The sequence below is a fragment of the Sesamum indicum genome, linkage group LG6 (genome assembly GCF_000512975.1).
Source record: "Sesamum indicum cultivar Zhongzhi No. 13 linkage group LG6, S_indicum_v1.0, whole genome shotgun sequence".
Classification (NCBI taxonomy): domain Eukaryota; kingdom Viridiplantae; phylum Streptophyta; class Magnoliopsida; order Lamiales; family Pedaliaceae; genus Sesamum; species Sesamum indicum.
The window spans coordinates 18,177,670-18,189,973 of record NC_026150.1 but is presented as its reverse complement, the minus strand read 5'-3'; the positions used below and the strand labels follow the sequence as shown (position 1 = coordinate 18,189,973).

Here is a 12,304-nt window from a genome sequence, read left to right as displayed (position 1 = left end):
TCAACCTCTAGCGTCTCCGGCCGCTTTTTCTGGAGAGGAATGGAGAGAGGAAGCGATCAACGGCGGGTCCTTGAAACATGTGGACCTTCATACTGGATCGAACGGTTGGGCGTCGCCGCCGGGTGAATTGTTCTCTCTCCGGGGCCCTAATTACTTCGCCAAAAAGGCTAAAATCCCCGCCGGCGAGTGGCTGTTGAATCCGGCTGGGGTTGATTGGCTCAGATCCAACGCCAAACTAGATCATGTCCTTGCCCGACCCGACAACCGTGTTATGAACGCGTTACGCAGCTCACAGAATTGCGAAAAATCATCGAAAACTTTTATCGTCGCGGTAAATCTTCAAGTCCCTGGACGGGACCATTACTCTGCGGTATTCTACTTCTCCAGTAAAATAGACGAGCCGATTAATTCGAATTCTCTGCTCCATCAGTTCATCAACGGTTCCGATGCTTTTCGGAGCAGCCGGTTCAAGATTGTGAATAAAATCGTTAAAGGACCGTGGATTGTGAAAACTGCGGTGGGGAATTATTCCGCGTGTTTATTGGGGAAAGCTTTGAATTGCTACTATCATCGTGGACCAAATTATTTAGAAATTGATGTTGATATTGGTAGCTCGGCTATTGCTACCGCAATTTTGCGGCTGGGCTTGGGGTGTGTGACAGCGGTGACAGTCGACATGGGGTTTCTGGTGGAGGGGCAAAAAGAGGAAGAGTTGCCGGAGCGATTGTTTGGTGCAGTGAGGATTTGTCAAATGGAGATGAGTTCGGCAACGTATGTCGATGGCGTCACTCCAACGAGTAAGGTTTTACCTATGAGTAGTGGTGGTGAAAGCGAGAACGAGGATGATTAATTATTCAGAGATCTTCGTTTATTAGCTGCGGTAAGTTTTTGGAGATTCCATCATGGTGATGATGGCGAAAAATGATGAATCCCTTCTGGGAAGTGATTGGTGTAGATAATAACTGTTGATGGCACTGGCAATGTTGAATTTATTCAAGTTTCTATTTGTTCATTTGTTGTGGTTGAATTTCATTTTTTTGATAAAAAAAATGCTATTATTATCTAACAGACTATTGGCATGAATGATTCTCCACAGCACAAGAACAAGCACTAACGTTAAATTTAATTTAACAAGAAATGGAAAACTAGTGTTTTTAATTCAGTGTTAATGAATGTCATAAACGACAACAGTTGTTATAACATTGTTTTCTGTTTGCTTGGAACGCTCAAGTTATTCAGTGTTTATTATTGATTATGTTAAAGTGCTGATTTGACCTAGTACTCTGTGCATTTAACGCTTCCAAGTGCAACATCCATTAGTTAATTTTAATCGGCATTTTGCGTTCTCACTTTTTGCCGTCCTTTCCGGGGTAAAATGCAATCGAAGGTTGATGTTTCTGATGTATCCTTGGATCAATAAAAAGTTTTGGTCTGTTTGTCTCCTATTTGTTGATGATAACAAGGTTAAAAGAAGTGCCTTTTGATCCCTATATTTGATCATCATGTCGGTTTTCGCCTATAATCAAAGACTTGGGTTCATGTGCTTGTGCCTTGGCTATTGTCAAATTTAGGGGATCTTGGTTTAGCGTAATGATGTTGACCGGCACACTGTTGCAGAATCAATCAAGACTCTCGATATTGAATGTGGTTGGTCAAAGGTAGGAAGGAGAGTCAATATTTGCACTTTTTTGTTTGTGATGACTGATGGGCTGTCTGGAAAGATATGTTTGTGGATTCTTCTTTCCTTGAGCTGTGTGCAACTTTTGTTTTGTTCGTGCTGTTTGGTCGTCAGTTGAGCAGAAGATAGGGATTTGATTGACTGCTTTATGGTTGTCCGTCCATTACTCCTTTGGAGTACAGAGTGGTTGGCTGAGTAGCATTTCTCTTTTCACAGAATTTAAGGCCAGTCTCATCTCAAGTCTCTAATTATTATGAGCTGTTGATAGTACGGTAATGTACTTTAATATATTGCCTTGGAAGGGCATGCTGTCTCACAAACATGATTGTGTTCCTTTGTACATTTTTGTTGGTTAGTTTTGTTAGAAAAACTTGAATTTTTTTACCGAATTCAAGTTTGATTAAATTAAATAAATCACAAAATAAGTATGATATATTTATTATGTGATTGGTTGTTTTTTTTGAATTATGCATCAATCACAGTACATATATTTCATTTGTCATATAATTATTTTAGGTTCGATGAAACAAATTCCCAACAACTCATTACCACCAAATCTTGGAGGACCTTGTAAATTTCTTCCCTTTATCTGCCCTTTCCCTTCTTTCTTTTGGATTTGGAACTGTGCTGAAACTGGCATTCCATACCCATGTATGCCCGTGGAGCATAAGTTGGGCAACTTTAGGTAATCTCAACAAACATAATACCTGGCAACTTAAGAAGATTGGAAGCCTTGTTAGCTGTCTGGCACTATACCAACGAAATCAACTAAGGTAGAGTGAGGGCCTTCGTTTCACTTTTAGCCCGAATGCTTGAGATACTGGGCAAACTTAGTAAATTTCTGGAGCAACAGCACCGACACTAGAATTCTGTGACTAGTAAAACTTCACAATGGTGTAAAACTTCACTGATGTGGAATAGATCTTGAGATGCAAACACTAGCACTTTTTCTTTTGATCGATCGACTGGTGTTGGAGATTACACACAGTTGATTTCAAGTACAGTGATCGCAGGTAAGGTTTGCAAAATTGTAGTAATTGGTTGTATATCTTCTCTTTTCCGGACCAAATCTATACTCGTTAGCGGGTGGCCAATAATTTTAGGCTGCCTTGATATGGGGTTGTGGGGACTTTGGGCTTAGCAAAGGGCACCGGGTTTGGGAAGGGTAATACTTAAATAGTTGTATGTATTGGCAGTGTCTAGACTCCAGGGATTGGGTCAAGTTTTAAGAGTGAGAAAATATAATATTTACATCCCTGACCTTGTCTGTTTGTACAAATCATCATTGTTTTTAAATAATTTAATTTGTCAGCCATCTCAAAGTACCTTATGAACATCTATGTTTAGCATTTCCTTTTCAACAGATGAGGAGGAAATGTGTTTCGTTTTTGAATCAGCTGTATCCATATCACCATGACATGGAAGGTGAAATGCCATTAGCTAAAAATGACATTTTCTTGAGGAAAAAAACAAACGTAAATGAATTTATGTATATGGTGAGTGAAATAAGCCAAGACAGCATTGTCACCACCCCGACATCTGCTGCTGAGTGTTACTGAAGATGCCCACGTCAGTATCATCACCGTTTGCTGCGAATGCAAGGCGCGCTTGCCTTGAGCTAATGGTCTACAAGTCTCCCGGAGGACTCCAAGTCAAATTTCACCTTCCTTTCCCCGAAGGTGAAAGAGATAGCTGGAACGGTTACATTTTATATAGTTGCCAAAGTCATAGCAAGTGTCCAGTATGGAATATGGTGGTGCACTCTGGTACTTCTTCATCCCTTGTTGGAACGCCGTGCTCATAGCATTGTATGCGTCAGGCGGAAGGCACGTTAGTGGCCGTCCCCGAGTCTATGGCTGTGCCTGCAGTATCAAAAACTGTTTGATCCAACCACTCCATCATGTTTGATTGATCAACAACCGATTAGTTTTAATTGCCCCCAGTAATGTAGGAATATGAATTTAATATATAAATATAATTTTTCAATGGGGTGAATATCACTCTTGGTACCGGAAGTATGCCACTTATCCAAATTTGAAACCTCATGTTTCCTCCTCATCAAATTTAGTCCATCAAACTTAAAAATTTCATCAGTTTTGGTCCTTCTGTTAAAAATCCGTTAGTTTTAATAGATTTGTTTAAAAAAAAAAAAGGGATGTTGAGGAATCAAGCCTGCGCCTTTACTTTAATAAGTCGAATCAATTTCTTGGTTATTTTTTTAAATGAAACTTTACTTATATCAAAGATATAAAAAATGTTGAAAGAATATCTCAAAATCAACCAAATCAATCATTCTAATAACCATCTCAAATTTATGTATTCCTAATTACAAAATGTTAAAATATAACCAACCAAATAACACAAATCTCAAACAATGTTATAAATCACAAACACATAAAAGTATATAAAAAAAAAATCGTTTCGGTTGTTGCGGGAGATCTGAAACTAATTCATCCTCAATGAGAAAAATTCAGATGATTAGTAAAATTTGAGTTACTAAAAAGCCAAGAAATAGCTTTGGTGAAGTGATGATGACATTAACTTGTTCAAGCAAAGGTGCAAGTTTGAATTCTTAGTAGCCCATTGATGGTTTTTTTTTTTTTAACTAATCCGTTAAAATTGATGAATTTTTAAGGGAAGGACCAAAGTTGATGAATTTTTAAATTTGAGAAATTAAGTTTGATAAGAAGAAAATATGAGAGATCAAATTTAAAATAAGTGAAACACTTGAGGATCAAAGTAATATTTACCTTTTTTTCAACCCCTCAACATTGATTTCTAGATCGGTCAATTATAATGTGTCCAAATTTATTATTATTTGCATTTTATATAATTACATAATGATGTCAACATCAATCCTATCAGCAGTAATTCACTAACATTTAGAATTATATGCCAAATAGCTGAATTTCCTTTTTTAATTACGATGTGATATACTTGTCAAGTAATTAATCACTTTTTTTAAATTACAAATCAATCACAAAAAGCAGTTGAATTCACGTCACCGGCGCCTGAGACCAGCCCACAAAGAATGTCGATGAATGATGACTAATTACCTTAAAATTTTCACGACATTATGACCAATTTAATAGTGTAATAAGTGAATCAGCAGTACTCACACCATCAAGGCTTTTATATTCAAGGAAAGAGCAGTTTTCCCACCTTTCAATCATCAACCATAAGCTTACGCTACCTGCCTACCGCTATACGTTTTACCTTTACATGCAAATATCTCTCTTTCCACCTTCACTTCGACTTTAATTATTCTCACATACTATGATGTAATTACACTTCTTTTTCCCCTTTGAAATATATGCACATGTAACTTGTCACAGTTTTCTGCTTGCATGCATGCATACATAATTAATGATCATCAGTTACATCCACCAGCGCCGAATCCCAGCTTCCCTCCAGCAACATCGTACACCACCTCCAACTTCTGCTGCTGAATGTTACCAAAGATGCCCACATCGGCATCGTCACCGTTCCCTGCGAAAGCAAGGCACGCTTGCGTTGAGCTAACGGCTACAAGTGTCCCAGTGGCTTCCAAGTCAACTTTCACATTCCCGCCGAAGGTGAAAGATATAGTTGGAATGGTTAAGGTTGTGTAGTTGCTAAAGTCATAGCAAGTGTCCAGTATGGAATATGCCGGTGCGCTCGGGTACTTCTTCATTTGTTGCTGGAACGCGGTACTCAGAGCACTGTATGCATCAGGCGGTAGGCGTGTTATCACCGTCCCTGAGTCTATGATTGAGCCTGCAGTATCAAAAACTGTTTGGCTGATCGGTAGGTCTTGCCCGCCTACGCTTATTTTGATAATGTCGATAAAGTAGAACGACGTCCCCTTTGAGCTAGCGAAAGGGGTGAACTTGAGATTTCTTGAAGCTCCACCTTTTCCAAGTGTCAAGTGCCCTGTTGAGCTTGAAGTTGATGGAAGGCAGTAGGAGAAGTATTTTCCGTATTTTTGTGCAGTTTGGGACACAATTGATAGAGGGTCTCTGCCGAGGCCTAATAATCCTGCAGTTTTTCCGAACAGTCCTTGATTGTTCTGCCCACACCCAAACACGAAGTTGGGGAACACATCGGTTGCTGATAAGACAAGTGTGTCTTTGCTCAGGAACCCCACCGAGAAGGACTGATCACCGTACTGTATCCCATAGACACACGTCGTCGAGGAGCATCCGGGGTCGTTGCCGGTTGCGGAGGAGAGCTGAGCACACTGAGATGCACTGCAGGATACATTAGAGTATGAAGTTGAGGAAGAAGGGTTGAAAATTGGATCGCGTTGTTGGTAGCACGATCGGACGCAGGGTTGGCACTGAGTCCACGTTAGGTCACTTCCGGTATCGAAAATGAGAGAGAGGGTCTTTTTGGGTGTTCCGAGGCCGACGGAGACGACGTAGTTGCCGGAGCTGAGGGAGCTGCCTGACTGGGCAGGGAGGTTGGCCTTTCTGTCAATCAACTTGTTCTTGTTGGGTTTGAGTTGGTTGGTGTTTGAGGTTGGATTGAGGCGAGCTTGGATGGATTCCACCCGGGATTGGTCGCCGGCGAGGATCCGACTGAGGGGCGGCGCGGCGGTGGGCTTGTCTTGTGAACATGGACCGTGCCGGTGAACAACTTGCAATGTGGATTGCCTCTTGATGGAATCTGATTCATGTTTCATTTATCTGTTAGGATATTATATTAATCTTAAGGTGTATTATATTAATTCGCAAGATTAACAAATCACATCAAATGTGGTAGATCGTCACACTTAAACAAAAATTATAATTTTAATTCTGTAAGTACAAGAATGATAATTTTAATTCCGTAACGATTTTATTTTTATCCTCAATTTGCAAAATTTTAAAATTATTGAACAAAATTATATAACAACAACCAAAAAAAAAAATCATATATATATATATATATATATAACCGCAAGGTTGATGCATAAAATTGAATTAAATTAGCTCATTAATTAGGTGAAAATATATATGTGTTTACATATGGGACAAGGACATAGGAAAAGTGAAAATAACCTTGAAAATAGACTATATACATTATGCTTTCTGTTTTCTCTATGGTCGGGAATATTATCAAAATTTGGTCCATGTTACAGGCCCGACAAGCTGGACTTTCGCTTATGACTTATAACCTCAACATATATATATTGCAACCTTAATTAATTTCCTGCCCATCACAAAATCTCCCATTGATGTTCTAAAAAAACTATTACCGCACAATATAATCATAGTATGATTATGTTCCAATAAATATCACAGTAAGTGGATATATGAAAGTATTGAAGTTAGTTATCTCCAATTATTAGACAAGAACATAATCAAAGAACATATCGATCGTATATATGTCTAGATTCAGTACGTAAAATATATAATAACAAAAATATGTAAATTCAAAGAGAAGTTGTGCGTGAAAATTTTAATTCTGACCAGGTTTGATCCCATTTGAATCAATTATATGATAAATATAATACACTTGTTATATGATCAAATTGACGTACAATTTTAAAACAGGAATAAAAATTTTAGAATTGTAGATATGTAAGTAAGACATGATACCGGCGAGGGGGGAGGGTGTGCAGACGGAGGCCGGTAAAAGAGAGGTGAAGTAGAGGGTGTGGAAATGGGGTTGAGTGTTAGCTTTTCTTGCTTGCACACCACATGTGATCACTGAGACCAACAAAAGAGAAGAAGAGAGCAGAAATTTCAGCAAGAGGAAGAAGGAATTGCTGTTGCTGTTGCTGCTGCTGCTGCCCATAAGTGATGATATAGTAGTGCAATTTCCTTTTAAGTTTCTTACCGGGTTGGGGTTGTGGTTGTGGTCGTCTTGGCTACCATCACCCTTGATTTAAATAGAATTTCAATTTCAATATTCCACCCCACCCACTCTTGATTTAGGTAATTAACCAATTTTATTATATAAATTTATCATTCAAGTGATTATACTGGTGACACTGACAACTTTAATTATAAAGTGATTTAGTTGTTAATTTTTTTTCATATTTTTTCTTTTTTTGCTTATTTCACATATCACATGAGACAAATTGTGTTTAATTCAAATCAGTGCTGACGATCAATTTTGATATTAATATTTAAATAAAGAGAGACATTGTAATTATGATAGGACTTTTGGGATGCAAAACGACGGAGGGAAACGCGTTTTGTTGGCCGTGATTAATGTTGGGAAAGAGGATGGGGATGGGGTTGCAAACACAACAAACAAATCAATCAATTTCATAACCCAAATATCTGAATTGTTAATCATACTCTCCACCCGAAATTGCATGTGCCATCAACAGCCAAATTGGGCACACCATCCTTATTTATATTCCTAAAACATTAAAATCAAATAATAACAAAAAAAAAAAAGAAGAACAGATCCTTCTATTTCACTATTTTTTTTAAGGCAGGAGTGTTCTGTTTGTTTGTTTACTTTGAAAATATTGATATATGAATTAATATTTGAATTTATATGTACTATGTTGTAAGAAACAATATCAAAAAAATAAAAAATTCGAAAGCGTGTTTAATGAAACAAGGTAATTATTGCTACAATTAAGGCTTTGCTAACTAAATTGGTCCAATTTAGGTGGGTTTTTTTTTTTTTTAACCAAAAAAGTCATTATAAGAGCCTGACCAAATCATTAATATGTAATGATTTAGGCAGAAATATATAAAACAATCAAGAAATTGTATTTTCTTTATAGAATTTGTATATTTTGTTTCTGGGACTTCTTGGAAGCTTCTTGGGAGACCTGATCTCATTGGTCTACACCCTTTACTACTCAGTGCTCTACCCACTTTGTTTCTTTATATTTATTTTTTTAATGTTTATGTATAAATGCCTAACTCCACTCATACTCACCATACTTGTACACCTGCACTACTGCTTGGCCCTTCAAAGTCAAGAATTAATATATATATATATATATATATATATAACAAGAAAAAGAAAAACAAGAATACAAAGCTATACAAACACATAAACGGATAATTACACTATTTTTTCTTAAAATTTAATATGATTATATTTAAATTTGTTTTACTTTTATAAATTACATCTAGCACTCTTGATATTTGTTTCTATTTGATAAATAAATTTTTTTATTAATTAAAATTCAAAAGATTTACTAATATTAGCAAAAAAGAAAGTCGAATAAAAATTCATATTTACCCTTAAAGGATTTGTTACGCACTTATTTGAGGTTAAACAAATTTTTCCTGACAAAAATACTCATATAAGGGTGAAAATATACTTTCTCACATACATCATCGTGAGAAGTTGTTTTGGAGTAGTTTGGTAAAAAAAGATTTATTTAACCTACAATAAGTTACTATAAGTCAATTGGGATAAATATAACTTTTCATCAATCTTTTTGCTAATATCAGTAAATTTAGTGAATTTTTAACTAATGAAAAAACATATTTGTTAGATGTAAACAAATATTAGGATACTTGATATAATTTTTCAAAACTACAAAATATTCATGTATAATTACACCATAAATTTAGGAAAAATAGTGTATTTATCTCAAGTATATATATATCTACGAATCCTCTTACAACCAAAAAAGAAAAAAAAAGAAAAGAAAAGAAAAAAGTTGTAATTGTTCATAATTGGAAGGAGAACTAATTAATAATGTTGTGGAAAGAAATTGTTGGTGCATGATTGTTGTCCATTATGGATGATTACATACATATGTTAATCATCTAATAAATAATTGATGGTGTGGAGCAGCACACAACATATATATCACTTCCTTTTAAGTAATTGGATTTATGGTGAATTAATTATATGGGTGGGCAGCCTTATCATGGATGCTATTGCCTATTGGAGTGGGGAAAATGGAATCTCTAATGTGAGACAAGACAGGACTAGGACTGATGATCCCCAATGGAATCTTGTTCATTCTACCCCACATCAATATTCATTGCTCTCTTTTACTAAATTTATACAAAATGAAAATTTTGATGATTTTTTTTTTTAACAATATTTTTACTTTAGGATGTCTTGTGAATAGATATTTTTTTTTTTTTTATTTTCTAATGTATTAATCTGATTTCGATATGTAGAAGGTACGTGTCGATCATTGTATGATATAATTATGACAAGCGGCTTAAGGATTATGTAGAAGTGGAGCTAGTTTTCCGAGATGAATCAACTTTTTTAAGTTATGGTAAATGGATTAATTCGGTAAGCTTTTCTGTTATTATTTAGATTTTGGAGAAAGAGCACAAAAGAATGAGTTAGCAATGGTTGAGGGCAAGCATTTGGACGTTTGGAGTAACTGAATTAGCTCAAGTCCAAAAGATAAATCACATCATGAGTACAGCTGCAATTTGCACTCACACCATTCATATTATTGATTATGAGTTTAGGTATGAAAATGTGAATCACAAGTCAAAATGATAGTGATATGATGACAGAGGTTGGCCTGTCTGAAAAGGATGTCAAGTTTTAGTATGATTAAATGGTGGTTATGCCAACAGCTAGACATGGTACCACCCCAAGAAAATAAAAGAGCAGAAATGTAAAGGGGAGAGAGTGATGATGAATTGATGATCATATACACTATGACATGAGGGGTGCAGATTGATTGAGAATGTATATTTATCACATTGTCTGAAAACAATTCTTATTTGTCCACAATTATTGATAGGATTTTCTTGAGTACACTCAACGCAAAAAGTTTAATATTCTCAGCAGCAACTGCACAGTTATGGACTCATAACGTTGTTGCATTGTCACATCATTGCTGAGTTTGATGCTTGTAATTTATGTTCTGAATTCAAGAGTGGTGGTCCTCTCAAAGCACAAACTAGAATTCAGTTCACATTACAAAGGCAAAGACAAACACATCAGCCATCAAAATGCCACTGATTGATCACGGGTCGGGCACACCGCCTGAAAGTTGGAAGCAACACTCAAAGTGTACTCTTACGTTTGTTTGTAGAAGTGAAGGTCAGCACAATAGAACAACCATACCTTAATTTTGCAACAGGGGTAGGAAAATGTGGCTTCCACATTAGTTATACAAACAGCTGCGCTCTGCTGATTCACGGCATTAATGGCTTTAACAATTGAAATTTCACTTTTAATCTACACTGATCTACAGAAGCATTTCTCCCGAACAACTGAATTCCTCAATCAATGGCCAAAAAAATGGGGATAATTGTCTCTAAGGTACTCTTTCAAATAGACGCACTAATTCTCTGAGGACATTCTTCTTCCCAGTGCATTATTGAAGAAGACGGATGATGTTCTTTACATGTCACACCTGGTTTGAATAAAACCATCAGCACCAACAATCCAATACCCACTGGCAAGATCCACATCATCGAGGGGAACATCTAACATAGACCTATTTTGAGAAATTCTTATTTCGTAGGTTAGTTCTTTCAAGGCCTGGTATATTTCTCGGCAATTAGGATGTGAATGATCGTCTGCATTAAAAGCATGAACATCATTTTGCAACTCAATCCAACTCCAACCCGGTACCTTCTTGACCCCCTTGTTCCTCATCATCCTCGTCACACTAGCTTTCTCATCCCACCTCTTAAGATGGCCATACATATCAGAGAGAAGAACATAAGTACAGTGGTCTCCGGGATCCAGCTCAAGCAAGTGGCCAGCTACGTAAGTAGCCAATTGTATGTCACCACAAGCTCTACAAGCACCTAATAACGTCTTCCACACCATTACATCAGGTTCAAATGGCATTTCATCAATCAGTTCTTTTGCCTCCATTAGACGTCCAGCTCTACCAAGCAAGTCTATTGCACATGCATAATTTTCCATGCGTGGTTGAATTCCATATTCAGTTTCCATGGATTTCAGAAAGTTGAGACCTTCTTCAACTAAACCAATGTGGCTGCATGCAGTGAGAGCTGCAACAAAAGTGACATGATCCAGCTTCACTTGTCCCTCTGCCATTAGGTTAAAGAGGTCGAGAGCAACTTTGCCTTGCCCGTGCTGTGCATATGCAAAAATAATTGAGTTCCATGTCACTGAACTGTCTTTATGAGATGCCTCAAAGGATTTCCAAGCATCTTCAATGATTCCACATTTTGAGTACATAAATATCAAAGCACTAGCTACATACTCATTCCCCTCCAAGCCTGTTTTTACTACCAAGATGTGAATCTGTTGACCCAATCGGAGTGTGGCTAAGTCTGAGCAAGATCTTAAGACTGCTGCAAAGGTATATTGGTCGATTACCATGTAATCAATATGCATCTGCTGGAAGAGCCTCAAGGCATTTTCACTCTGCCCATTTTGCGACAAGCCAGTCAAAATTGTATTCCAGGAAACAAGGTCCTTGATGTCTATATGTTTGAATACTTTCAAGGCGTCCTCCATGCTTTGGCTGTTAGGTCTTAAATACATGGAAATCAATGCATTAGATACTTGTGTTACCTGTTCTAATCCCCTCTTTATTACTAGAGTATGCAAGGGTTTTCCAAAGCTCTGTTGTGTCTCTCCAAAGCAAGTACTTATTATGCTAGAATACGAGTAAGCATCCAGATCTAATCTTAGTCTCACCATCTTTATGAAAATATCAAATCCACACTCCTCTAGATCATGCTCCAAGTAAGCTGCTAACATCGAGTTCCATGACACTAA

The 12,304-nt window shown here is 36.9% G+C and overlaps 3 protein-coding genes across 3 annotated transcripts in view; 1 reads left to right on the top strand and 2 right to left on the bottom strand.

The window, feature by feature from the left end:
• The window catches only part of LOC105164893 (protein ENHANCED DISEASE RESISTANCE 2-like), a gene marked incomplete in the record, with an annotated part of 1,207 nt that extends 195 nt beyond the window's left edge, over window positions 1-1,012 (top strand). Inside the window, 1 exon segment of the mRNA XM_020695107.1 lies at window positions 10-1,012. Coding sequence (XP_020550766.1) covers window positions 10-850 — 841 coding nt within the window.
• On the bottom strand, window positions 4,756-7,430 carry LOC105164891 (aspartyl protease family protein At5g10770-like; the record flags this gene model as incomplete). The annotated part of the gene is given in 2 exon segments (XM_011083707.2): window positions 4,756-6,325; window positions 7,240-7,430. Coding segments are annotated over 2 exon segments (1,465 nt in total), but the record flags the coding sequence as incomplete, so codon positions are not given.
• The window catches only part of LOC105164890 (putative pentatricopeptide repeat-containing protein At3g25970), a 2,577-nt gene continuing 1,058 nt past the window's right edge, over window positions 10,786-12,304 (bottom strand). The window contains exon 2 of the mRNA XM_020694312.1: window positions 10,786-12,304. This exon is cut by the window's right edge and continues 2 nt beyond it. Within this exon, the coding sequence (XP_020549971.1) occupies window positions 10,946-12,304 (1,359 nt within the window). The 3' untranslated portion in view covers window positions 10,786-10,945.